At 44.6% G+C, this 26,817-nt stretch overlaps 1 protein-coding gene across 1 annotated transcript in view; it reads left to right on the plus strand.

The window, feature by feature from the left end:
• Window positions 1-26,817, plus strand: part of LOC117237960 (transcription factor Sp9-like) — a 71,609-nt gene that overhangs the window by 15,630 nt on the left and 29,162 nt on the right. The window contains exon 2 of the mRNA XM_033502421.1: window positions 186-188. Coding sequence (XP_033358312.1) covers window positions 186-188 — 3 coding nt within the window. The remainder of the gene's footprint in view (window positions 1-185; window positions 189-26,817) is intronic.

Here is a 26,817-nt window from a genome sequence, read left to right on the forward strand (position 1 = left end):
TGAAATTAAAATAAAATTCGGAGTGCAAAGAGTTAACACGTTGCTTAACGACTAGTAATATTATCGAATGCGTTGAGTTATATTTGTTTAAGTTACTATTGAAATTAATGTCTACTTAAAATTAGTAATAAGACAAATGTTTGCATTTCCTTCAGAATACTAATTTAACGTAATTTCTGTTTCAGCCGGTGAGTAAATCAACCTTGCCACAGCCTGTGTCGTTGCCAGTATGTATAGGTTTTAAAATATCTCTCTATTAATACGGAATCAAGTTAGATTTCGATCGATAATATAAACACGCGGGAGATTATCGTTCGCAATTACTTCTTGTCACGCCAATTAGTAGACTCGTTGATCGTTGATCGCGTTTCCGGCGTGCAAGGTACGAAAACTATGGTACTCAGGTATGCAAAACGTCGGCACATATTTATACATACGTGCCGGCCCGTGAATATTCATGCCTGTACGAATGATATAGCATGGTTCGCCGGTTAAGCGCCATCGCGAGCCACTCGAACGAGACCCAGCGAAATTGCGTTATCGCAGAAATCGCAACGCATCCGGGAAGATACACGACGAGTTCGTCTAAGAAAAAAAAAAGAAATACGCGATACAAAGTAGAATTGACGAATTGACGGAGAAAGAGAAAGAGAGGGGAAAAAAATTGAGAAGGGTTGAGAAGGGTTAAACCCGTGGATCAATCGTTTCCAACACGAAGCGTCGCGTTGTCTTTTTTTTTTTTTTTTTCACCGTTCACGACGAGAAAGATTTCCCGGGAACTACTTTCAACCTGACCACTGATTTGTCCACGTAAAATATTCAACGACGCGTCTTATGCAGACTCCTTAGCGTCGAGTCGAAGAATTCTACAGAGGAACGCGTTGGAAAATTGTCTCGCACGCAATATTTCGCGGAAATACTTACAACATAATTACAGCCGCGAGCGATGCAGGATGTCGCAGTTTGCGATTGCGTGCGAACCACGCGGCTCTTCAGCTTTTTGCGGAACTCGTCGAACAAACCAAATTCTATTCGTCCTCTCGTAAAACGCAATCCACGTTGAGTGATCGAATATCAATCGTTTCATCGAATGAGCGATCGAAAATCAATTATTTTCTTGGTGTCGTTAGATGCTTCCAAATGAAATATTGCGACAAGTAGACACTAAATAATCTCAACTTTCCTCTAAATATTACTTTAAACGTTATATGCATTCTGGACACTTGTGTATTTTTTAACTTGCCGTAAGTGTATAAAAATACGCAATTTAATAATAAGACTTGGTCATTGGATGGACTTATAATCACATTGGCAGTCCTCTGTTACCTCGACGAATTAATCTCAGCGTTTGTTCACGATACTTTGGTCTTCCAGGTTAACACCTTCGCGAACGATCTCCGATTTTATATGATTCCGGTATATGCAACTACGCAAACAGTATCTCCGAACGAGTCGATCTCTTCTCCGGATATTACCATAAATTAAATCGATCGGCATTGATAATGTAACTTCCTTCGTCCATCTTCTTCCTTATGTATTTATATTCTTTTTTATTTTCTCTTCTTCGTCGTACGTTTCTTATTCATCGTTGCAACTCCTTTGCTTCCTTGTACCCGCACAGAGCTTGCGCCTGTGATTTGCCGAATAAACGAATAGATCTTCAGATTTCTGAAAAGTCTGGCGGAAAGAAGCGGAAGAGAGCGTATCGAGAAGAAACTGGATCTCGTAGCGCGACCTCGATTTGGTCGATCGACTCGCGATTTCGGTAATCGAACGACGACGATTAACAATCGCACGGTCACGCATGCCTACACGCACGAAATTTATGCGTCGGTATTTTTCTCTCTTTCCTCGTCGCACACACGTCAAGTCCGCGCCGGCAAAGCATGGACGGGATGTTGCATATGCATGCCCCGATTGATATGAATGCATCGCTGCATACTAAACGGCCTCGCTGCTATCTGATCCCATTTTCCTTTCGGCTGCGAAAGGTCTCTGCTCGGTCGTCGGTTCGATCGCGACGCTCCGAGCCGCCTTCCACGCGGAAACGCACCGTGCGAATCTCTAATTATCGCTCATTCCCTCGTTCATTAACGCCCCGTTATTACCACGATCACAGTGTGCGACGTACCTCCGAACAAAAGTCGATTTCCAAGTTTTGGATCGCGTTGCTGGCACCGATGGCCGATCAAGATGGAATTTGGTGAACATCCTGGGTACAGGTAATGGTAAAACGTACACAGCTTCGTTTACAAATGTCGGAACACGTCTTGCTGTCGTAATAATTGTCTCGAATTACGAAAGAAACGAATAACCGATCGTAATCCCACATTCGTAGAGAATAAAAATCATCGTTTGTAAGATCTATCACAGGAGCATGACGAATTAACGAACGATTAGTCGAAACGGAAATTTCGCAACGCAGATCCACCGCTGCTGCCAATAATACTTGGAAAATTTGATCCGAATCGGCAACCGATACCTTTCGGAAGCGGAGCCAAAGTTCTTTTCTGGCGTCGAACTTTCTTCGCTTTCCATCTCGGCCGGTCTCTAATTTCGAAATATCGTTATCGACCGACGAAAGGCGCGTAGATCGAACTGGAAATAGAGCCGAGAGGGCGGCCATTATGGATATATTGGTCGGCCGAGCGAACCGCCGATTTTATCTGCGGAATTTCGAGGTCCGTCCCGAGCTGCGTGGGAGGATAATGTTTCCCCTTCTCGCGCCTTTCGCTTTTTACCTCCTCCCTGCAGCTTGTCTCGTTTCTTTTTCTACTTTTTTCCCCTCTTCTCTGTGTTCTTCGTCTTCCGTGCTATCTCCCCGGCTCGTAAACCGGACGATCTTGCATGTACCAGTGACGTCACGAGTCTCTCTCTCTCTCTCCCGCCATTCTTCTTTCACCGACTCGCGGTCTATCGGCATCGACCTCCGGGCAGATTCGCTTAAACGCCGCTATTAGTCGAATAGACTCTTATCGTAATACGTTAAATCGTAGGGACTCGTTCTTGCTCTCGAGAACATTCCCCTTTTTCTCGTCCCGTATCGATTGCGTAAAGAGGATTTCGCGACAGGTTATATACACGTAGGGAAGAAGACGAGCAAACGAATCGGCAACGAGTTAAAAACGGCAGCTGTATCGGCCAATAACGTTTAAGGATGGGTCGTGATCGGTGGAAACAGCTGCGTCCTAGCAGCCTCCTTATCGATTGACCATCGACGATAACGACGAGCTCCGATCCCGATGCCAGCTCGTACGACACTCGCTAACAGCATCGTGCCTCGTGTAATTCACCGGCTAGACGACCGGAGAACACCTTTTTGCTCGAGCCAACGATATTACGACTCGTTCGTATCTGGTCTGTTGGTTGCACGCATAGTGCTCGCATCGGCCAACCTCGGCGCATTCACCCTCCGCCGCTTTTATCGTATCTAATTATCGAAGGAATTATCCGATATCATTGTCGAATCACACGCAGCTAACCCTTATTGCGATTATAATTATCTGTGACCATTTCTTCTCGATTATGGTCTCTATCCGTGTTTCTATCCGCGCTCTTTTTTATCTCTGCTTTTGCCACGCTGGTTTTATCGTATTCGGCTGGCATTCCGTGTTCTCGAGCAATTGGCAGTTTGACTGGCGATGAAACCGCGGCGGAAATCGTCTTCACACAGTGACACGTTGAGTGATTGATAACGTACATCCGTGAGATCGATAATTGAGATGCTAAAGCAGCCGAGCCACGCCGGCCACTTTATCCAAGCCGCATCTCGTACGGTTATAGAAGCTATAGGAGTTAATGGGCAGGCATATCTATCGAGAAGATCGATACCTAATTGGGTCGACTCTCGCGGGGATGTAACTGCCATGTACTTTCACGTATCGGCTCTAATTATCGTGGAAATTGAACGGTATCATTGACACGTACGATACGCTCGCCCCGATATTCCTACGGTTATGATGGTAATTGTGGTTTTCCACGGTAGGTGTTGAGTCCGATCTTTGGATCGTTGACGTTGAAAGAAAAGTAACTTGTTATGGGGGTTAATTACGAACGTGTGGTATTTAAGCTACATGATGGCTTTCGACATATCTTGACGCGCATCTCGCTTCTCATGGCACGCACTTCGATACACACGCCATCTCAAAGTCGACAAACTATCGTCGATTGTGTTTATACTGCATTTATTATATTCTTAAAGATATATTCATCGTGCAAGGACTCGGAACCCGATATTACGTAAAATTATCGTATTGAAGTAAACGTTAATACGATATCCGAGTATCAGAGTATATGAGAATGATTATTAATTAGAAGTAATTAGAAATTTAATCAGGAAGATCGGTAATTTCATTTATGTGATTATACAAATTGTAGGATCATAGGATCGGAAAAGCCTAAGGTGGCGCTTGTCAATGCCGAGTATCGAAGTATTTCCCTTCGTCAACGAACGTACGCGATTTTGTTCTTAGACTGAAACCTAACGTTGAAAAGTCCGCCTCTGACGTATAATTTCGTGGGCCGTTCAAACGTCGAAACTCATGCTGGTGCCACGAGGGAGATATATGACTGAGCACCCTCGTCACTGAAAAAAATCTTGCGCTAGACTCGGCCGTCCGAGACTCGAAAGAGTTTTCGGCCCTTGGGGCCAGACGCGATCGTCTCGCGTGCACCATAATAGGCAACTTCGACGAGGTGTTATTAAAGTATCTTTTAATTGTTCCTTCATTCTGCACGTGGGAACCGGCCGAGACAGTCTGAAAATCGTTTCTTTACGTCGGACCGTCAGACCGTCTCGTTGCATACAGTTCGCAGTTTCACGAATGCAAGCTCCAATTAGATATTTGTTTCGAGGAACAAAAAGATGCTTGAAACGATCACGCCATCGAACGATTTCGAATGTATCGCGTATAGTTACTATACATTGTATCTGGCGAAAGATCGACGAATCTCGGCAGCTTTGGGAGCAAGGAACGAGAAAGAAAAGACAGCGAGGAATCGAGCGGAGAATGAATGGACTTGGTAACGTTATACGTGGACCGGTAATTATGACTCCTCTAATCACCGACAATTACCGCAGTTACCGGCCTCGCGGCGTTATCTCGACCGGTCCATCTCCGGCTCGCCGTTTCGCTCTCGAGACGAGGAAGAGGAACGAGCGAACGAAGAAAAACGAAGAGAACGCGGTACAGTTCGGTTGCTGTGCAGTCCATCATGGAAAGAGAGAAAATATTTGAAAAATGCCTATTATTCACCACAATTGCCGGTAATTAATAACGATTACTGGTAAACGTGCTCCTAAAATCATTCGTCATATTCGTCGTCGTTGCAACCAATTTATGACAGTTTGTCATTTTCTCGGTTGAGTAATTGACATTCAAATTGGATCCATTAATTGTACAAATAGAAATGAAAATGCATACCTACATGGAGGATATCGGGGGAAAAAGGAGATAAAGAATTGATAAAATAGGAAACAAAAGATTCGATGAATTACCCTTTCTTATTTCCGTGACCGGTAATTAGTTAGGAGCCGTGGAGGGGACGAGGTGGAAAGGAAACGAGACTTTCTTCTGAAACAAAGTCTACGACCAACCGATAATGAAAGCGCTTTAATCTACGTTTTATCGATTACTTGCTCGATCTATGAAAAAGTGGTCGAGTCTTTCCTCGATTAGCAAGCTATACTTTAGTCAGGGATAATTTCTTTTTCGAATAATTAACAGATGGTGAATAATGAATCGACATTTACGACGACATTTTACAAGTTAAAAATGCAGAGTTACAAGCAACGAGCTGATTAGAAAACCATTTTATTACTTCGTAAGTGAATTTCACTGATCCGATTACACTACTTGATAGAGATATCTATGCATAAACCTCAATTTATTATAATAATAAACGCAAGACGATCGAGATGTTGTAACATTTCTGAACGCGGTTATATCATCTTCCCGGCAAATCGTACAACTGAAAAATTTCCGGGAAAACGTTCTCGCAATCAGAATTCCCTTTCAATAGTCTGATTTTCTCGATGACCGATCGCGCTTCGAAAAGCCTCTACTGGAAGTAACGCGATTGAATTCGTGTACGATGGCTCGAGGGCTTTTACCCACGATGGCTATCCATAATCCTGTAACGCGATCGTTCCCATAGAAAAGTGTTCGTTCGTTTGGAAACATTGCTGTCATCGAGCTCTCGTTACCAGTCTCGTAACATAAGCTTTAAAATTCTCGATCAGCGTATTACCAAAGATTTCGACGAACTTTTTACAAAGACAATTGATCGAGGAGATAATAAGCAGCGTTTGGTATTATAATTATTGCGTGTTAATTAGACCTGCCGTCGAAATTGTTATATCTTCTCTGATAACATATGCTTCGAAATTCTTATTCGACGTATTATCAAACCCTCCGTGAAATTTTCTATAAGTAAATTGATCAAAGATGCAACAGACAATCTTTGGCAATGGACGACTCGATGGTTAATTAGACTCGCTGTCAAGATCTTTATATTTTCGAGAATAACGTATGCTTCAATATTCCCGATCGATGTATCACCAAAGATTTCGAGGGGCTTTTCGTAAATAAATTGATCAAGAAAACGATAGAGATTCTCTGTTAACGAAAGACTCGATGACACGTTAATTAGACGCGCTGTCAAGATCGTTATATTTTCGCGAATAACGTACGCTTCAATGTTCCCGATCGATGTATCGCCAAAGATTTCGAGGGGCTTTTTGTAAATAAATTGATCAAGAAAACGATAGAGATTCTCTGCTAACGAAAGACTCGATGGCACGTTAATTAGACGCGCTGACAAGATCGTTATATTTTCGCGAATAGCGTACGCTTTAATATTCCCGATCGATGTATCACCAAAGATTTCGAGGAGCTTTTTTGTAAATAAGTTGATCAAGGAAAGAATAGAGAGTCTCTGTTGGCGAAAGACTCGATGGCATGTTAATTAGACGCGCTGTCAAAATTGTTATATTTTCGCCAGTCATTGCGCCTCACGCAGCAGCGTTACATCGGTCGAGGAGATATCAGATCGCCACGCTCCGATGTCGGCTATGTAATTCGCTCGGGCGTGCAGGCCCGTCTGGTTTCGAGCAAGAAGAAGGGCGCAGGGGGACACGGGGATATTCAAATGCCGCCACTCTTGTATGGAAATACGCGAGATGTAAAGATGACGGTAAGATACGCGAGTCCCGTCGCGGAGATATTACCAGCTGCTAACGCGTCGACTAAATCACCGACCATAATACGATAGCCGACGGAGTTCACCACTTTCGCCTTGCCGACCACTTAACCTCGTGCGTATTAATTCCTATAATAGTCTCCGTAAACACACGTTTTAATGAAAATCTTCCTCGAGTTCATTAGAATTGGCCGGTTTCGCGTGATTTTCACGCCTTTCGTTTCACGCTCGTCTGTCGTTGCGGTTGGCGATGAGATCAAAGTCAATGCGAGGGAGGAAAAACACGATAATTCACATTTTATAGGCAGGCATTACAATCGTGTGATACAGTAGCAGCAGCAGTTTCAAAATTATCTTTTTATTCTCTTTCGGGATCTGATTATTGTTATTCGATATCACGTGAAAATTGGAAAGATCATTCTTTGGAATTTTACAAATAATATCGCAATGATACGAAATATCTCGTAGAATGCTCGCAGAGTTTCGAAGCTATTCAACAAGCGTTCAGGCATACAGTCTATTTAAAACTATCGTTTCTTTTTCTCGAGATACTTATAGAAGATTTATAGAATCCGATCAATCGATCTATAAACCTTCTTTTGCTCCAACTAGTCACAAGTTATAACGAGTTTCAAGTATCAACATCAGGTAGCTTTACACGTGGCCGTTCTTTGTTCTCCCTTTTTCGCTTAAATTATCTAGATCTGGTAATTTTTCTTCTTCTATTCCCCGAACCCTGACATCGTCTAGCGAAAAAAGAAGTATTCGAGCTAGACTGAATCTCGACGAGCCCGTAACGAAACCACGAGGTTGATTATAAAATCATCGCACAATATGGTCTTGATGAAGCCGGCTTTTCCCGCAGTCGTTCATGTGAGCTCGTTCCACGAACACCCTTACCCCTATTCAGCGTATAGCTACGCGGACGCGTGAGTTATTTCTGTTGGCCCCCTTTTCCTTGCCGTTGACGGCGACCAGCATCGGGATAGCGTGGTTGTATATAGATGTCGCCGCTGATGACAGAGCAAAGGCAATAATTATTGCAGTGCGCGAATCGCGATTACAGGGCAGCTGGTTGGCTCGCACGAGCAGAGTCGATCCGGGCTCGACGCGACGCGATGTAGCGACTCGTTTCATTCAGCGACATCGGTGCATCCAAGCATCGCGGATGCTAGATAGACTGTGCGATCCACCTACGTACACATATCGACGGAAACTGTGCACGAAAGCGCCCACGTATACCGTCATTTGCACGTCGATATCGATGTTTATGTATCGATATATCTTGACCTGTCTGGAAGTCGATTCCCCTAGAGCGTACCGCGTCTCTCCTTGGCGTCGTCGTTACTTTCGCTTCTCCTTCCCCGTAGCCATAAATTTGCCAGTCGTATAAAACGTTTCGGAGAGTTCCTTAGAGGATCCGGACTTTTCCCGTGGACACGAACAGGGACGCGATCTACGCGTCGAATCGCGTTCATGCGTTACACTTTTGCAATCGTGGCCAGCCTTTCTGTCCTTTCGTCGACAGTCGACCTACTATATGTGTAGCCACTAGATTGTCCTAAAAGTTTCTTTCGTTTCATAAGGTGATAATAGACGAAAAACAATTTCTGTTTTATATTATTTTGTCGAATTAGATGCGATCCATTTCGTTCTACTTCTATTATTATGTTCGTGTTCGATAAACTAATATAAAACAGAAAACATTGTGCGTCTACTATTCCCTTACAAAACGAAAGAAACTTTTCGGACAGCCTAATACAACGAGGGACCAAAATATTCGAATAATCGATGCGTTGGAATAAAAGGAACGATATTTTCAAGTATATGTGACTGTGTATCGTATGAAACGCTTACGATAATAAATGTACATGTAATAAATGTATAAGCAAATACAAGTATATATACAGATATAAGTAAATATACAAGCAAATTAATTAATTATATTACTTTGCAATTTATAGCAGGACAGGATTCGCGTTATGATGACACTTTATCGATATATAAATAATGAAATAATATAAGTAACCTCGGTTCATTAACATTTATTACTATAAGTGCCGGTATGTACGATTACATCGTTTGAATACATTTAATAACGTAAAAACGTATAGTTGTTTTTATTTCTAGCCATAAGATTTATGTATCGGCGATCTTACCTTCGTTCGTCTTTTTTCTCCATTTTTGCAGCGAGCGAAGATAAAGATCGTGCGATTTGCTTGAAATCTGAAAAGCGCGCACAGCTCAAACTCTAAACAGGGCAAACTCGGTATCTAACACGATAATTATCGCACGCGCAACGCTATCGACAGAATAATTACCAGGGCATACAGTATAAATTCTGTAATGAGTGTAAACATCAATATTTATAACGCGGTTGCCAGCTCAATTTCCCACAATGTTATAACGAATACGATGAAGATACGTCGATAACCGACTTCTCCACTTTATTCCATTGCACGTAATTACGCTCTTACTCACCGACCATAAAATCCCGATCACGTGATCGTGTTGCGGACATCCGTTTTATATTTTCTTTTCTCTCTTTCCAACTCCCTCGGTCTTCGTTCTCCTCTCTCCATCTCACCATCTTTTTCTCCCGTTCTGCAAGCACAAGATCTGCCAAAGAAGGTTTTACACAGCCTTCCTTGGTATCAGGAAACCAACAAGATACGTACGCGTAAGGTGTTGCGAGAGATCACCGATCTCCCGTACCTTTCTCCATTGTCTCTACCTGAATCTTTAAAATTCTGCCGATTTTTCCATCTGTTTGTAAACGAGACGCGAAATTGGTATCGCGTTTCGTTTCGTTACGTTTCGTAAGACCTAAATTTCATCTTCTCGATAGAAACAAGGAGAAAGGCAATGATCTATTAAACGACTGTTCGAAGGGTTTAGAACACAGACGATTGTTACCAATTTTTCCAACTTTATCGATAGCGATGCATTTTAGTAATAAGAAAAGGCACTCACAAGATGACGTGGTCGATATCGTGAACAACGATCTACCTCTTAATTGATCGTGGAATAAAAAAAATTAAGTGATCGTAGAAAAATAAACCTTATTGTAGATCCGCAACTTCGTGCTTTAATTACGTGTAATTCTTCTGCCATGCAATTACAGACACAGTTATTACCTTTTCTATAATTGGATATTATAGTAGAGTCTCCATTATCAGAACTGCCATTAACGATTCGATCGATTATCGGAACATCGGTTAACTTCCGTCCAACGTTATAACGAGCATCGAGTATTTTATTTCATGGCGATAGATTTTTTACAGTATTTATTTCAAGCTACGAGCCAACTGAAGAAAAAGCTCTTTTACCGCCACGGTGATGATTAACGAATCGATGGAACAACAAAATCGTTCAATAAAACGATAATAAAAATCGATGGAAATTTCGAATACGGTTCTTTACAACAATACGAATATTTATAAAATAGTTGGAAATAAATCACCTGCTCTGGTCTAAAAACTAAGTTGCTCCGTTATCCGAAAAGTTTGATTATCCGAACAGCGTGCGTCATTAGTTGGCATAATCAAGATTCTACTATATTTACTTCAGAACGCTACAATGCTCGAATGTCATAACCAGTAGCGAAGTCAACGATAAGCGTCACGAAATCTAGAAATTTTTCTACGACGCAGGATCCCTGGAAACGAGGTTAGAAAAGATTCTCCGCGATCGTTCGACGACATGGTATTCGCGTTCCTGGCGCCGTGTCAGTCCACTCAGGCTCCATATTCTGTCGGACACGGCAGACACCTCGGCTAATTGTATAAATTATGTATGCGGCTTGGACCTTTGCCGACTCGTGTCGAGAAAATACCGTGTCTCGTGTTCTGCTCGTCGTCGGTGGTATTCTCGTGGCCGTGAACGACCAAGCCAGACGTTCGACGAGAAACCAAGGGGGAATGAATTCTCTGGAAGAAAGGGGATGTTGCGCAGGGGGTACCGATTTACGAGCTTGCGCATCCGCTTTGCGCGAGCATTATTGAGATTAACAGGCGTCCGTACGGTTGTTCTCTCTCTCTCTCTCTCTCTTTCTGTCTCTCACCACCGAAATGGTTTCTCAATCGTCGGGCAACTCGGAGCCAATCCGCTCGGAAAACTGAGCGAGAAAATGCAGACAGTTTCCTGAATCGTAGAATGACTTATCTAGACCACCCAGCACGGTGTAAATAAATTAAAATAAATTAGTTAGAATGATAAATTGTGAAATTGTATAATTATGTCTTGTCAACTTATCTTTAGATAACATTGACTGCCATTCGAACATAGAAGTCGATCCGTTTCGATAAAATATCTATAATTATACCAAAGACGTGTGAACAATTTTCATCCAATCTGTTAAGTAGATCTTAATACATTGGAAAAAGTTGGAAGGAAATTATAGTTTTTCGTGCCATTGTAACACCATAGTGCGTAATACACGTTCTTCAATCAGATACTATCTTATTAATTGTTAAGGACATAGAATTCTACATAGACACACACACACATACAGAGGCATACTATTAAAATTATGTTGTTGTAAAAAATGCAACAAGAAATATTGATTCTTTCCTAATGTTTATCACCCCCTTAAAGAAGAAGCGGATCGGATGTTCTCGGCGAGAGAAATCCGAGCGTTATACGAAATACCGCGGATGTTAATAACCACGAGATAGAATCGCACGCACGCGTGTGTTCGTTGAAATTCACGACGCGAAATAATAACACGCGCGCGGCCACAACGAGGGAAATTTATCCTCGAATTACCAGCAGCAAATCTATTGACAGCCCCTGAACGGCGATCGAACACGAACGGTCGCAGTTGCCCTGGACAAAATATGAACCGCGCTACCGGCCGAAGTGGATGATTTATCATGGAACCGTGTGTAGCGGGAAAATGATACAAAATGATGCCGACGATTCTCCGTCTTTCTCCCGATTGGATTTTTTTTTCTGTATCGAAGAGGAGCGATCGAGTATCGACGCGCGTCGCATACCTATAAGACCGTCGAACGTACGTGTCCAAGAAAAGACAGGACGCGACGCTCGCAAAACGCAGGAATCTGTTTTCCAGCGTAATATCTCCGTGATAAATCTGACGTCGGACTACAAATGAATTTAAATGACGCGTATTCGTATGCGCATTGTTAAATGGTCCGCGTAGTTGGAGAGACTGTAAGGCGCGCTTATTTTCGCCTATTCATCGGACGGGCTACGAGGTAGTACGATCTTGGATCACGTTACGGGCTTCGCTGGCCAGCCCTCTGGTATGGTTATTATCGAGATGACAAATAAAGCATTTTATACGCAACGCGATAATTCATCGCGGCCACGGTCATGGAATGTGGCGAGATGTTAAATCGATAAAGCGTTTCGCGGCGAAGAAAAGGAGCGGGCGAAAAGTACGGGCAGGGGGAAGGGAAAGAATTATGAGAGTTATTATCGAGTTCGTCGAACAGTGTTATTTGTCCAAGCCAAACTGCCGGATCTTGTACTTTCGGCTTTCTCGAGGAAAAGTACATTGTCGATGTTGCACGCGTGCTTATTTTAAGAATCTGTCGACCGTTGCGACCGATTAATATTTAACGTTTTCACGAGGTCAGTTTGTCGCATTTCTATCGAAGTAGATCTCCGTGCTTTATTTTGCTCGGGTAGTTTCATAGAAACGAACATTCGCTCGCGCTTTTATTAATCTACCCATTTTATACTCTCGATGAAAAGAAACGAGGCACAACACAATGACGTAGAATTTACGTATGAAACTATTCGCGATTACAATACGATGCTCTTAAGAAGTAAAGCTATGCACGTTGACTGTGAATCGAAGATTGATATTGTTGCGCTAAGAATCGTGGTAAGGTTCGAAAATTTCCCTGGTATATGATCGTTGTAACGAAGGAATCACAGAAAAGAAATGGAAGGTTCGTGCGGCGATAATCCATAACGGAGGCAGGTGGTTTCTTAGAAATCTCTATAAAATATGTGCTGCGCGCGTGTGTCGTACGCGCATTTACGTAAGCGTCGGACATGCGAAGAGGGAATTGCAAATCGGTGAACGAGGGGAGATTTACGGATCGCGTTTATGCAAACAATAATGCGCCTTGGCTATATAACCGGTCTGAACAGAGGTACGCCGGTGTTCGAGTCGGCTGGCAAAGGATATCGACGTACAAGAATTGGTGCTGTTAAAGCTCGAACGTCGGAGGTTAGGTCGTTCCCTCAATGATTCACCGGATAATGGAGACGAATGCGGCCATAACTCCTCGTCTTCGTGCAACGTGTGTACTGAAAAGCCACGCTGTTCCTTGCCTATTGGCCCGGTACCGTTTACCAGCGTCCGAGTTAACACGGTTTGCGATCACTTTGCTCTAACCTTTTCGTTATTTCTTATTTTCCACTCATGGACATGTTGCGCAATCCGAGCAGCCCGAGTACGGCAATACGAGACTCGTTTTCAGACAGCCACGTTCCTAAATTGCCACGAAACGAAGTGGCAAACGATAAAATTGGAGCGGTTAACAGGGTCGCGAAGTGGAGACCGAAGCACGCTGAATAATTGTCCGTTCTTGGCACGAGCGATGATGTTAATAGGCGCGAGTAACCGTGTGTATTCCGTGGCGTTTGCAGTTCGCACCTACATGCACGTACATAGTTCGAAGTTTCCCTTTCCACATGGAACTCGGTAATTACCGCGCGCGCTACGGTGTAATAACGAGTTACGCCCGGGACACCCGCTATTGGGTCGCGAGTAAATACTATAATAATATGACTAATGGCGCGTTATGAATTACAAACCGGATAATGAATAAAGTATATATACGCGTTCGCGCTTTCCCCCTCTCCCTCCCCCCTCCTCCTCCTCCTCCTCCTCCTCCCCTGATCGTCCTTTTTCTTGTGCCCGTTTCAGCGGTATACCTGTTGCCCGTTATTGGCTTCCATTACGTGCACACACGTGGTTGCGTCTACTCGCGGGAACGCAGTGAAACCAAACAGTGGTGGGGGGTTGCAGAAAGGGATAAAAGGGGGATAAGAAGGAAACGAAAAAGGAACAGAGAAGAAGGAGAGTACAGAGAGACTTTCGTCGAATCGTTATCGAAGGTCTACCAGACAGACGAGAGGAACCGATCGCGGACTGGCCACGTTTACCAGGAGGATAATCGAGCGCAATTTCTTGCCTCTTTGCTTTGGAGCGGTTTCACACCTCGGTCGCTCTTTCTTCTTCCGTTCCGACGTTCCTTCTCGGTCGGCCGCAAACCTCATCGAGAGCTCGCGCGGCTTCGAGGTAAAAGGTTAACTTGATAACCACGCGGTAACCGCGGCCTAACCGCTGGCAAGCCCAGCCGGACCATAGCTCGGACCTCGGCCGCAAGTCGAACGCGAGCCAACACGTACGAGCAACTACCGTAAGAACCCTCTCTGTAAGCTACGTCGTGTTTCCCTTCGCTACTTAGAACCCGTGATTGCGGTCGCAACGACTTACCATGCCACTTTAAACGGCTGCATATTTCTCCATAATCGCACGGTCTGCGTCTTACCCGAGCAATCCTTGGCACGAGATATCACTTAGCTAGTCAGCTGTGACGCGGTTCTCTGAAAATGAAAATTCGCGGAAACGAAATTTTGAGGATTTTGGTATTTATAGAGAAGGTATCGTGGCTCCTGGTAGCTCGTTTCATCGTGAACTTTGTACAACGTATAATATCGATGATCCGCGTTCCAGCAGAAAGAGAATCTTCTTCGTCTGACTCGTACTTGAGAAACTCGTACTTGAGACTCGTACGATCGTTAAATAATACCGGAAATACAATTAGTTCGTTATAACACATAGTCGCAACGATGTTAAACAACAAAATAATCGTACATTTTCCCCTCATAAACTCGTGATTGAATCCGACATCCTGTCGAGAAGAAACGAGTGCCCAGATACTTTCTAAACGACGTTGTACGTCTATTATTATAAGTTCACTCTTAGATACAGAATATTGTACGAAACATCGAAATGGAGAAAGATTAGAAAAGTTTACACGTTGGTTCGCGCGTTAATATAATCCAGATATTATCGAGGTCCGACCCGCAGGGGGTGAGTTGACCGGCATCGATCGAAAGAGGGACATCCTATCGAAGATCGACAGCCGAGTTTACTTCTCGCTTTCCACTTAGCGCCTACATGACCGTACATCCTATTGCATTAGCAACCTATTTGTAAAGATCGAAACCACCCGCGGTCCAACAATGCCGCGAAGGTGTGTTCGACCGGGAGGTGATCTTTCGCAGCATGCGCCTTCCCAGCGGGTGATCGCTTGTTCCTTTCGTCTCGGTGACTCTACAATACGATGTGCCATCTTTCCGTTCTCCTGATGCTTGTAACCGTTCTTCGACTTTGTAACTTCACGCCGTTGATTCTCATTCCACCCGAAGAATTCAATCTATCTATCTAATCTGCGCTGCTTTTCAACAACCTGCACCTCAAGAATAATACGTACGACCATCGAATTTTCGCTTTTTACATTCGTAATCGTGTCATCGTGATTCCGTTGATAAAATTTTGATTTCACTTTGAAACTGTTTAAAGCTCAGCGATCGAACGAAATTGAAATAGCCATCGGAACGATTCAAGAGTAGCGAGAAGAGATTTCCATTGTACGATCGAACCAATCGATATTATTGAATCGAATCGATATTGTCAATGTTATTAGCCACAAACCGCAACTCATCAGTATCGACCAACTCTCTTCTACAACCGAATGAAATTTTGCAAATTGTAATTATCGTGCGATCATCAAAATTGCACAGTTTTAAAAGAAAGGTCTGTAACTTATAACCCGTAACTTATCGATTCACTAACATCGTTAATTACTAAATTATTGTGCAAGAAAATGCAGATTCGGTTCCGTTCGTATTATTATTTATGAATTTCCAATGATCCGGGTATTTTCTGCACTTGGCTTATCCTTCCTTTTTCTCTTTCTCTGCGTCGCTTATTCTCACAACAGCCAAGCTGCTCTTTGGCGAGAACGGTTGTACGTGGGTACGTGCAGTAATCAATTAATTTACCGCAGTGCAGTACGCAGGCATCCTCCGACTCACCCTTGTACTCCGGCTCGTCGTCCGCGTTGATCCACGTTTACTTTGTGAGCGGGTATCCGTGTAGACCGACACCAGCACCTAGCACGGATATTAGTCGAGATTGAGTCTGGAGAGCCGGGACGGATCACGAGGATCCATTAGCCTTTATACGCGCGTAGATGTTACATCGAGATAAGGATGCCATACCTTTTCGATCGGTCGAACGTCACGATAATTAGAAAATTAAATTGTCTGCTTGATTCGGGATGCTGGACCAGCCTTTCGAGAAAGGACCCGTGCACCTGCTAATTTATATTTCATCGCAAATCTTTTTTCGTGGATAACGTACGCCAGCATGTAACACAGCGTTCGACTAAATTTACGCTTTATCCTACCTACGCACACAGAACAAAAAATGCTCGTCTTTGAAACTCGAATCGCGATTGCAAGCTCACAAGGGTTGTATTTTGTCTTTACGCTGCGACGCTTCGCTATGGTCGATCGCTACCAATTTGGTAAAAAGTCGGATTTTCCTTTTGTTAGTAAGAAATGGGAAAATAATAGAGAATCTGTGAAAAGGATCTGTGTTCTTTTCGAATTGAGATTCAAAAGTAGCTGGGGAAATTAATTACGCAGCGTGAGAGTTAAAGTACCGGCTCACGTATACGTAGCTTTGTTCAGGATCGACGTAATCAAATCACGCGCGTGCAAATTACACGTACAGTGAATGACGTGTGGAACATGGTGATGTGCAGAGCGTCTTATCGCTAACCACGATACCTCTGGACGACACGAATCGATAAATGCTCGCTACGCTTTAATCGGACAGAATTCCTCGTGGCGAGATCTCTTTGAGAAAGTAGCCTCCAAGAACGAGATTCTTCTTGAGAAAAAAGTAACCACCAAGTCGAAGGAATAAGTATTATAAATCGAACGAATAAGTATCGTAAGTCGAAGAGATTTCTTACCTTGTTCTTTTTTTCGCGCCGCTATCGTGAAAGAGGAGAGCTCGTAGATTTACTACAAATGCAAAGAGAGTCGGTTGGAAAGCGGGGAGACTTGGCGATATCTTAGCCGGTCCACAGATAGGCTTGAAAGATAACCCGAGGGCTGGTGGGTGGTTGATTTAATGCCGAGGCAACGGACGAACGTGGGGTAACCTCGAAGCGAGGGACGAACGGGCGGGGGTGACTCTCTGATATTTTAATACGACGGGGGAGCGTGATGCTCGGTCATCCATCTAACGCCACGAGAGCTGTTAGTGCGTGTGCACGCTCGATTTTGCATACACGGAAATCACGATGCATTCCGGTGGTAACGTGTACGAGGAAGAAACCGCCGGCCTCGTCTGGAACAGGAAGGAAGACAGTTTGTTACTATTATCTTCGTTCCTGTCTATACACTCGTACGTAATTGTGCCGCTTGATGAAAACAGGAAATGTTTGACAAATTCCGAACCAGGTGTATTCATCGGAAACACGAAGATTGTTAAACGTCTCGTTATTATTCGTATGAGAAATTTCATGAAATAAGTTGGGGAGAGACAGACTTCTTTTTTTTTTTTTTTTAGGAATTGAATTACGGTTTTAATTAATGAAACGGAGAATTAATGGAAAATTAACAGCATATAATTGAGGAAAACAGCGTCAGTTTTAACAAAAATGTATTTTTATATTGATTATATAGCGATTCATCTTTTGTTTTTATAATTTGCATCTTTCTGTCGCGAGAACTGCGACAACCTCCATAATTTAGTATCGTTTTACGAATGCACAAGATCTTTGTTCTTCAACTTGGTACCATTATTTTCTCGTACAGTCGTCAACGTGAAAACTTCCAGCAACACAACTTGGAAACTATAGAAACATCGCTTAAACTTTCCACGGAAGACAAAGGTGTCCCTTGTTGCGTTCAAATGCGGCTCATCCGAACGATTCGACCATCGCGTTGGCAAAGCCGACTGTGAGAGGAGCGTGCGAACCAAGTAGGCAATCAGGGTAGATGCTCGTAGATCGCGTCTAGGCAGAAGGGCATTTTTTCTCGATTAGGTTCCCACATATTACCAAGCCACCCCCGCGACGTCGACGTCGACGTCTTGGGTCTCGCTTCGTACATCCTTGTGCTCTGTTCGCTCGCGCTGGCTTAAGCAACGTTTCGACGTTGTTTTTTGTGTCTGGCGGGCCCTTCGCTGGTCAGGTCCATGGTCCGCCACGATTTAGTGGCCTTAATTGCAGGGTTCAGCTATTTAATTACCGGGTTTGGGCCCTGCCGCGGCCATCCCTGGCCCCCTACACGCCCGGTCAAAATGCGAGTACATTCATACGCGAGCACACGTAGATGCGTTTCGGTCAAGTCCACCCACAAAGAGAGAGACCAGATCCTTTCTTCCGACGCGAAACCAGATTCGCGACACAAGTGGGAGATTTACTCTCCGATCAATCCGCACCTTTCACCCTTTTTGGGGGTTTACAAGTTATGCTACGAAAATGTACTCGCCCTCGTGTACACATCGTTTTCGATCAGGTACAGGCTTCGGTATATCCATTGACCAGCCACCATCTTACTTTACACCCACGTATCACTTTACGTGCCCCACTCGTCGCTCGTCTTCCTACCACGAAGCTGCATCGCGGCATATATCACCTTTGCTCGCACCTCGGCCCACCTTCTCGCAAACCTCGCCGCTGTTAAGATGCCAGGAGTCTGCGCCATTTTGGTACATCGTTCTGAACCCAAACGAATCTGTTAAAATGGCTCTTCGTTACTTTCCTTCGGATTATTTCTGACGAATCGATTTTTAGATCTTGATGAAAATAAATTTCTGTAACCGAACCAAAAGATGTCGCAGGGAACCATAGAGTGGAGTGTACGTCTTGCACGAAATGCCTGGTGTAAATTCATACGAATAGAGCTCGTTCGATTCTCACCTTGAAATATCTCAATTTCCATAGATCCTGCGAATCGCTTTTTATATACTGATGCGATACCGATGGATTATGATGACCGAAGGAAGAAGAATCACACGAGATCGTCGTCGTAGGCGAAATGACCGGTGTAAATTCATGTGAATGAAGCCCGATTCCTCCTGACCCCGGAATCTTTCAATCCTCCCTAATAACAGGCTACAAATCGGCAAGAAACATAGGGCAACTCTCAGCTCTCTGCACGGCGCTACCAAATGATTGATAAGTCCATAAAGCATTCGCTGCATCCTGTTTCTCCGGTGGTTTCCATTCGGTGTTGTCGATGGTGGCGGAGCTGTTGATGCCCAAAGAACGTGCACAGGGTTAAGGACGTGCGTGCCACGATTTTTTGGCCGCGGGTGACGCGGTGACGAGATGATGACCGACCCCGAAGTTGGAATCATCGTGATTACCCCGCCCGCGTAACCCGTAATGCGGACCAAACCACCGGAGCAACTGCCACCGTGCCATGTACTCGTTTCTCTCTCTTTCCTTTTTTTTCCTTCCTTGATCCTTGCCATTCGACCGAGTACCATACCTATTTCCGATCTGTGCCCGCTAATTTATATTATTAACCCGACAGCAACTGATCACCTCCATTTCTCACCGCGAGCCATGCCACGGTCTCGGATTATTCTCCACGTCGGCAGATAAGGACTAGATTTCTCTCCTGGCGTGAACGAATTAATAGGATCTCGTCTGCCTGTTGCAAACACCGATTAATCTCACCCCATTTCGTTATTCTTTATATCGACGTATCGAGATTCGTTATGAAATCGATGTTAAAAAATATAGGAATCATTTACGTTTCGGTGCAAATCTTCGTTCGTCTAAGAAGAAGAATACGTTTGTCCTCGACGCGGTTGAAAATACGACGCTTCGTTTCCCTCCGCGAAGAACAGCACATTCGTACGCTTCGAAAGAAAGAAGCATGTCGCTTCACCGTGGAAACGAGCATATTTGACCAACGATATAACGCGTTACTCTTCGTTTGCAAGACGGTGAAACATGCTACTATTCGTAACGAGAGACAGGATACACCTTTTTTTTCTTGGATAGCTGAAATATGCTACGTTTCGCAACTTCGCGTCTATCCAAACGACGTATTTTACGTTCGATACCAAGTATCCCCGTTTCCCTATCTCCGGCTTTTTTCTCATGTTCTTAGCAAAACGAATGTTTCCCTTTCCGGACGACAGAAAAGAGGGTTCGATCGATGTATTCCGGAAGCACTCTAACGCGTAATGCTCCCTGAAACCGGTCGCATTCTCGATCCACTGTTATTTTCCTGGAATCGTTTGTACCCACGAATGCCGAATAAAATCGGTGGATCGTCATAGACAGCAAGGGTGGAGAGGTTGGTGCACGAGAGCTGGACATTGAGCGAGTCGATTAACCGGCGCGCACCAACGAGAGCCCTTCCCGCCCTTGGGAACGCGCGAGAGTTTTAATTGTAGGCCGCGGCCACCATAGGGGGAGGCTATTATTCTTTCTCTCTCGTCGGTAACGCGCTGTCCCGAACGCCGATCCGTTTCTCTAAGACTCGAAGAAAAGAGAAGAGAAACGAGAAAGGGAGAAAGATATAATAACAGAGCGCTAGAGCCCGCTCGCGCACGAAAAGAACGACCATCCGTTCTTTTCGTCCGTCCGTCCATCCGTCTGGCAGTTTCATATCCGAGGGAACACACGAGTCTCCACCGGCACAATTTTTCATCGTGGATCCCGTGTGCCGCGATTCTACGCCGATACGCCTCTTTCCGTCTACTCTCGTGCCATCCCCCGGCCCCTCATTCATCATCCCTTAACGCGATCGGCGTTTACGTCGTTTCGGAAAACCTCGTTGGCGCCACCTGGTCGAATATCGATAGATCGACCTACCTCCAACCAGGAACGTTTACAGGGGCAGCCAGGGTACAACCACCCTCGATCAATCGTGCCCTTAATTAGTCCAACATAACTCATTCGTTAAACGAGCTAAAAACGGTGGAAGTTTAAGAAATCATTTGGTTTTCGGGGATAATCCGATCTTCGATTTCTTCGAACGTTAAACATCCTTCGATAGGGGAATTTAGAATTTGTAGGCGTCATCGTTCCGCCGAATCGAACGAAGAACGCTCTCTGGTGATGCAACCGTACAACCACCCTCGATCAATCGCACCCTTAAGTAGGCCAACGTTAACGTACTCGTTAAACAGGCTGGAGTTTCGGAAATCGTTTACTACGATACTCCGCCATCGTAAAACATCGGATTTATAATGTGTATGCACTCGTGCGTCGTTGCATAAGTATATACTTACCGATATTTCTTAACAATCTATTAAATGTATCAATCGATAAATGTATTTTCTTCTCTTTTTTTTTTAACTGGTTTAAAATATCGAAAATTGAACGCGAATCGGCCGTAAAATATCTCGACGAGGAAATCTAAAATTACCGAACGATTAAGGGGCGTCGGTACTTTGTGACGTCCGATGGCATTGAAAGGGAACAGGAGGGTGGTGGTATCGTGTGCACGAGAGGCGCAAAATAAAAGTCCGACAATCGACTAAGTTTAAAGAGCGTCGAAATCCCTTCAACTATCCCGCTCGGGGAGACGGAAGACTTTGTCGGCGAGGGAGGCCGCGGTGTCAGCGAAGCAATCCTTTCGGTCCTTCCATAACATTCTAGCCGGTGGTGAATGGAGATCACACGCGGTTCCCACTGTATCGAGTTACAAGCGAAGGGAGACGAAGAAAGAGCAAGAAGCACTTTGGCATTATGCGTCTGAGGGAGAATACGAATCCATTCACCGGCAATCATCCGTTCACCCAAGCGTTCTTGCTCGCCGTCTCGTTCATTCAGTCCTTGTCGCTGTTAAACTAGCTCGAGTAATTCACACTGAAACGGGGAACATCGGTCGTCCGAATCATGGAAGAAAAAAGAAGGAAAAATATCGGAACGTAGTGCTTACTTTCGAAGCGATTTCCAGGCAAGAGATCCTCCATCGAGTTGAATAATCGCGAACGATCGATCGAGCGTCAGCCGAGCCTACGAATGGAGAAAGTCGAGTCGTAGTTTGCGGATTAAATGTCGCGTTACAATACGTGGCGTTTAAACGAGCTATTCTTCGATCGTTCTATGTCTTTATCTTCTTTTTCTTTAGGCGCAAAGATCGTAGTATAGTAGAAATCCCTGTAACAGGGGAGATAACAGTTCCGAACTTCGTATTATATAGATCCCAGAACGCAGCAAGTTACAATTAAATGGAACAATTCGTCTTATTTTTAAGCAATAAAGACGTAACGTTATCCTCGTAGAATAAAGCGAAGTGGCAGGTAAAATCGAAATGCGAATACTATGGGAATCGCTTAAAACCGATATCGCTTTTCGGGGGTTGCTACAGTTTCTTCGTTGGTTGGATTCTTTTCGACTTCAGAATTTGTACGCCCTTTATCTGCAAATGTTTCTTTTGACGATTATTTGCTTAAGAAAGCACAGCGTTGTACAGTGTCCTGTACGAAGAGCGTAAAGAAGGATCGATCGATTTTTAATTAAAGAAAAGGATCTGTTAGGGTTACGTAAAGATAACTAAGAACGATCGGAACTGGAGTACGACGGAGAATGGTCGTGTTCGTGGCACGATAAATTCTTGGCGAGTACGCAATATCATTAGCGTGTACGATAATAGGTTCGATCCCGAGGCTACGATCGTTATATCTATACGCTGGCGGAGATCGAACGCTAAAAAACGGCGCGCATCGACGCGGTAACGTAAACCACGAACATTACGGATAGATAGAGCACACTATCCTGCTATTACGTTACGCTGCGAGTTACTTTATCGCATTAATCTCGTGTACGTGCTCGCGGGTTTTTCTGAAAGTTTCTCACCTGGTTTTTAATTGAAGCGATAACTCAACGAGGACCACATATATCAGGGCTTCGTTGTTTAACTTGCACGACCGATAGCCGGCTATTTTCTAAACGCGCAAAATTGAATTAACCGCGCGAACGACACGCAGCGACAAATACAGCCACGGCGTTTCGATAATTGAACTTTAATTGCCAGCTTTCGCCAATGAGTAATCGCGTCTCGCGTACGCGATACGTTTAACGCATGCTTCCACGACCCTTAAACAGACGATATCTCATTAACGAGATTGCCGCGATTACTTTCCACCGGCTTATTCGAGGAATTCCATTAACGCGCGCGCGCCAACTCCTCGTATGAGAAATGTCGGAGCCGGAGCGTTGAACGCGGCAACCCCATCGTTGCGCGTATACCGTCCCTGGAAGATTACCATTGACTCCGTAAAATCGAAAAACCTGTTCCACGACCGTAACGATATACTAATATCTCGGACCTAGTCGTCGTTATCTGCCCATTCGCCTCCCACGCGCGTGACCCCGAACGAGTATCGGCACGGGCACGAATGGTACAAGAAGAAAACAAAGGGGGTACTGGCGAAAGGCGAACCGGCCGAAGGGGTGGCGGGTATACGGAGGTTGAGGACGCGGAGTAAAAACAACGGCTACAAAGATAAAAGCGAAAGCTAGAAGAGGAGGATATGAGACGACCGGACGAAGGAACGAAGTCGAAGCTGAGAAACTGAGAAAGAAGAAGAAGAAGAGGAAGACGACGACGACGAAGAAGAAGAAGAAGAAGCAGCAGCGGTGGTCGCGGCGGTGAACCACGTGATCGCAGCGCGTTTTAATTGGTCGGGAGTGCGGTCTGCGGTGCGATGGAGGGAGGACGAGAGACAGACAGGGAGAGAAAAAGAGGGAAAGGGGGAACGGAGAGGGTTCGTTAGGGTTGCCACAAGGATTAGACAATCGCGAGGTTGTACGAGGAGGACCGTTGCGAGGGCGGGCGCTGCTTCTGCCCCACCAGTAACACCTTCCAGGATGGGTACACACACTTGTGGGAATTCCTGCGGGACGTGGCCCGACCACTGGCGTTTCACGCACACTGTCGACCTCGCTGCACACGCATTCGCGTATCCATACGGACACCTATTCGTGTTAAAAGACGAGAACGGTGCCGCGCTGTAGAGAAACCGAGAAGGAAGAGGAACGGTAAACAGGGAAAGAAGGAGAGAGGATCCGCCTCCGTAGACGCGTTCTCCTCTTCTACGTGGGGGACGAAAAAGCTCAGTTATAATTGTTGCACGCCGCGAGCTGCACCTCCAGTCCCTCCGTCTAATTGTAACCTCCTTCCGCATCGCAGCGGACGCATCGCAACGACCACGCGAAACGTCCGCGTTTCCTGCGTCCTCGACCGACCTCCTTGTCGACTGACCTCCTCTGGTTGCCTTCTGTGGCCAACAGCCACAGAAATTACTGTGATTACCAGGATATACGAGGGGCTACGGCAACCTTCGAACGGACTACCGATGCCGTGGAGCGCTTCTGCCGCACGATCGACCTCCACCGGCACCAGATTCCCTCGATACTCGAAGGATCTGTAACGGCAGCTTCTCCTTCGTAACAATCTTGAACCAATTTCGCAGCGATCCGTCGTGAAAACGATGATCATTGATCTGTGTGCTCGAAACGCTCGTTCGCAGTTAGTCCGTGAGATCCTCTGACTCGACATTTAAATGTCACTTTGTGCATGGTGCGCCGCGGTATCGTCGGTCGATTAAAACACAGAGGTTTCGTGTAACCATAGTGCACAGACTCGTTGATATATATTTTTATATCTATCGCAACATAGTTTGTCAAGACTGAAGGTGTTTCAACATGAATTGCGCGTATCAGTATTCGCATCCTGCTCATCCGCAGAACGTCATGACCATACCGCCGACGGCTGTCCAACAACCTCAACATTCCACGGATACCGAATATCTAGAGGTAAAGTTTGTCGATAATTATTTGTAAAAATTAGCGTCGTCGAGACTATGGTGGATTAAAGTAGTTTATACTTTCTGTCAAGCTGCCAGTAATGTTTGACAGAATCTATCAACAGCATCTGCTCCCTTCTGCGACGACATCCTGGGCGGTCCAGCAACACCCTCCCGTTAATTGTTCATCTCCCAGTAGCGAAAGAGGCCAATGCGAAGCCTCACGCACCCCCGAGTCTCCTTAACGCGTTGCCAATTCATCAGCGCTCGTTGAGAATTCAATTTGCGCGATTGCCAATCGGATCTCGCAATTGAATTTCACGATCCACGGTCGGGGTCATGGAAAAATTTGGCCAAACATGGAGAATCTGTATAGCAAACGCTTCGTTGCTTACGCAGACTCGCTTGTCAGCGATTGTACAAAGTGACGCGACGCTCGCGCTCTGTCACGTGGAAACGTGGTTCGAAAGCTCTCATTAACCAGCGTAACGATGTTCGCAGCAATAATAAATCGGAGTTGATCGGTTCGCGTGAAAGGTTGCGGAAAAAAGTCTACTTTCACGAGGCTAAAGGCTTCACGAACGAACCAACGAACGAACGAATCGTCGCGGAAGAGAGAGGCGCACGAGAAGGAGAAAGAGAGACGTAGCTGGGGGATATTAATATAAGGGCTCGATACGTAATTATAGTGATTACCGTATTGCCAGGGGGCGGACGAGGGCGTCCCTCAGTTTGCACGTCATTTTGCAATCTCAACTTCCAACGAACATGCGCGCGAATTTGTCGGCGATCCTCCATCAGGCTAATTGTTTCCCCCTTTTTGCGCTAATTCTTCACGCTCTCTTCGCTCCTTTTGTTCAAAGTACCGCGTGTCCCGGAAGAAAGCCACCGTCGCCACCTCACGCTTTAAATACTCGTCATCATTCGCTGACATGTCTCTGTTTCGCGCGAATCCTGTCTCTTCAGGCTAAGATAAGATAAGTTTGTCTACTCGGTGGAATATTTCGCTACGATATTTAGAAATTTGACAAATTCTGTTATGACAGTTTTCGCGCGATTTCTGCCTGAAAGTAAATTATCCCATTGGTTTTTAGTCGTTTGGTAAACAGCGAAATATATAGTTACATTGACAGTTCGACGATCATAACTTTTCTACCTATTAATTTCCACTCGTCGAAAGGTAAGAAGTTTGTTGAGTCAGTGTTAACAGGATGATTACATCTGTAATCGGCATAATTCAATGATCCCTTCATCGTACTTTATCTTTGGAAGATATTTTGTGGCTTACTTTATTAGTTCTTGCACGATAGCTTCTCACGCATTCAAATAAATCTACCATATGGTTATACGAATCATTTCCTCGTTTTTCACATCTTTTCTTTCTGTGTTCCAATGTACGCAATATTTGTTCGTTCTTTCGTTACTAAATGAAAGATTGATAATCACGTAATGTAGAACAAATTTGATTATTCTGTAGAAAATACGAGACTAGACTTTTACAATGTCGAAGCTCACTTTACCGTATCTGTGGAACGTGGTGTCGTTCATTATCATTACGATAGCATTCCACAAACGATCTATAATTATTAGTTTCTTTAGCAATTACGCTAATCTTTTCCTATATTATCAATTGCGACTGTTTTAAAATTAAACAACGATTTACGCTATTTGCAGAACAACGTAAGTTGAACTTAATGGCTATGTCGTCAAGCATAATGTTACCTCGACAATTCGCCTATTACGATTATTCGCGTGTAAATAGTCGA

This window comes from Bombus vosnesenskii, unplaced genomic scaffold, assembly GCF_011952255.1.
Source record: "Bombus vosnesenskii isolate JDL3184/JDL3185 unplaced genomic scaffold, Bvos_JDL3184-5_v1.1 scf7180000013417, whole genome shotgun sequence".
In the NCBI taxonomy this organism is placed as follows: Eukaryota; Metazoa; Arthropoda; class Insecta; order Hymenoptera; family Apidae; genus Bombus; species Bombus vosnesenskii.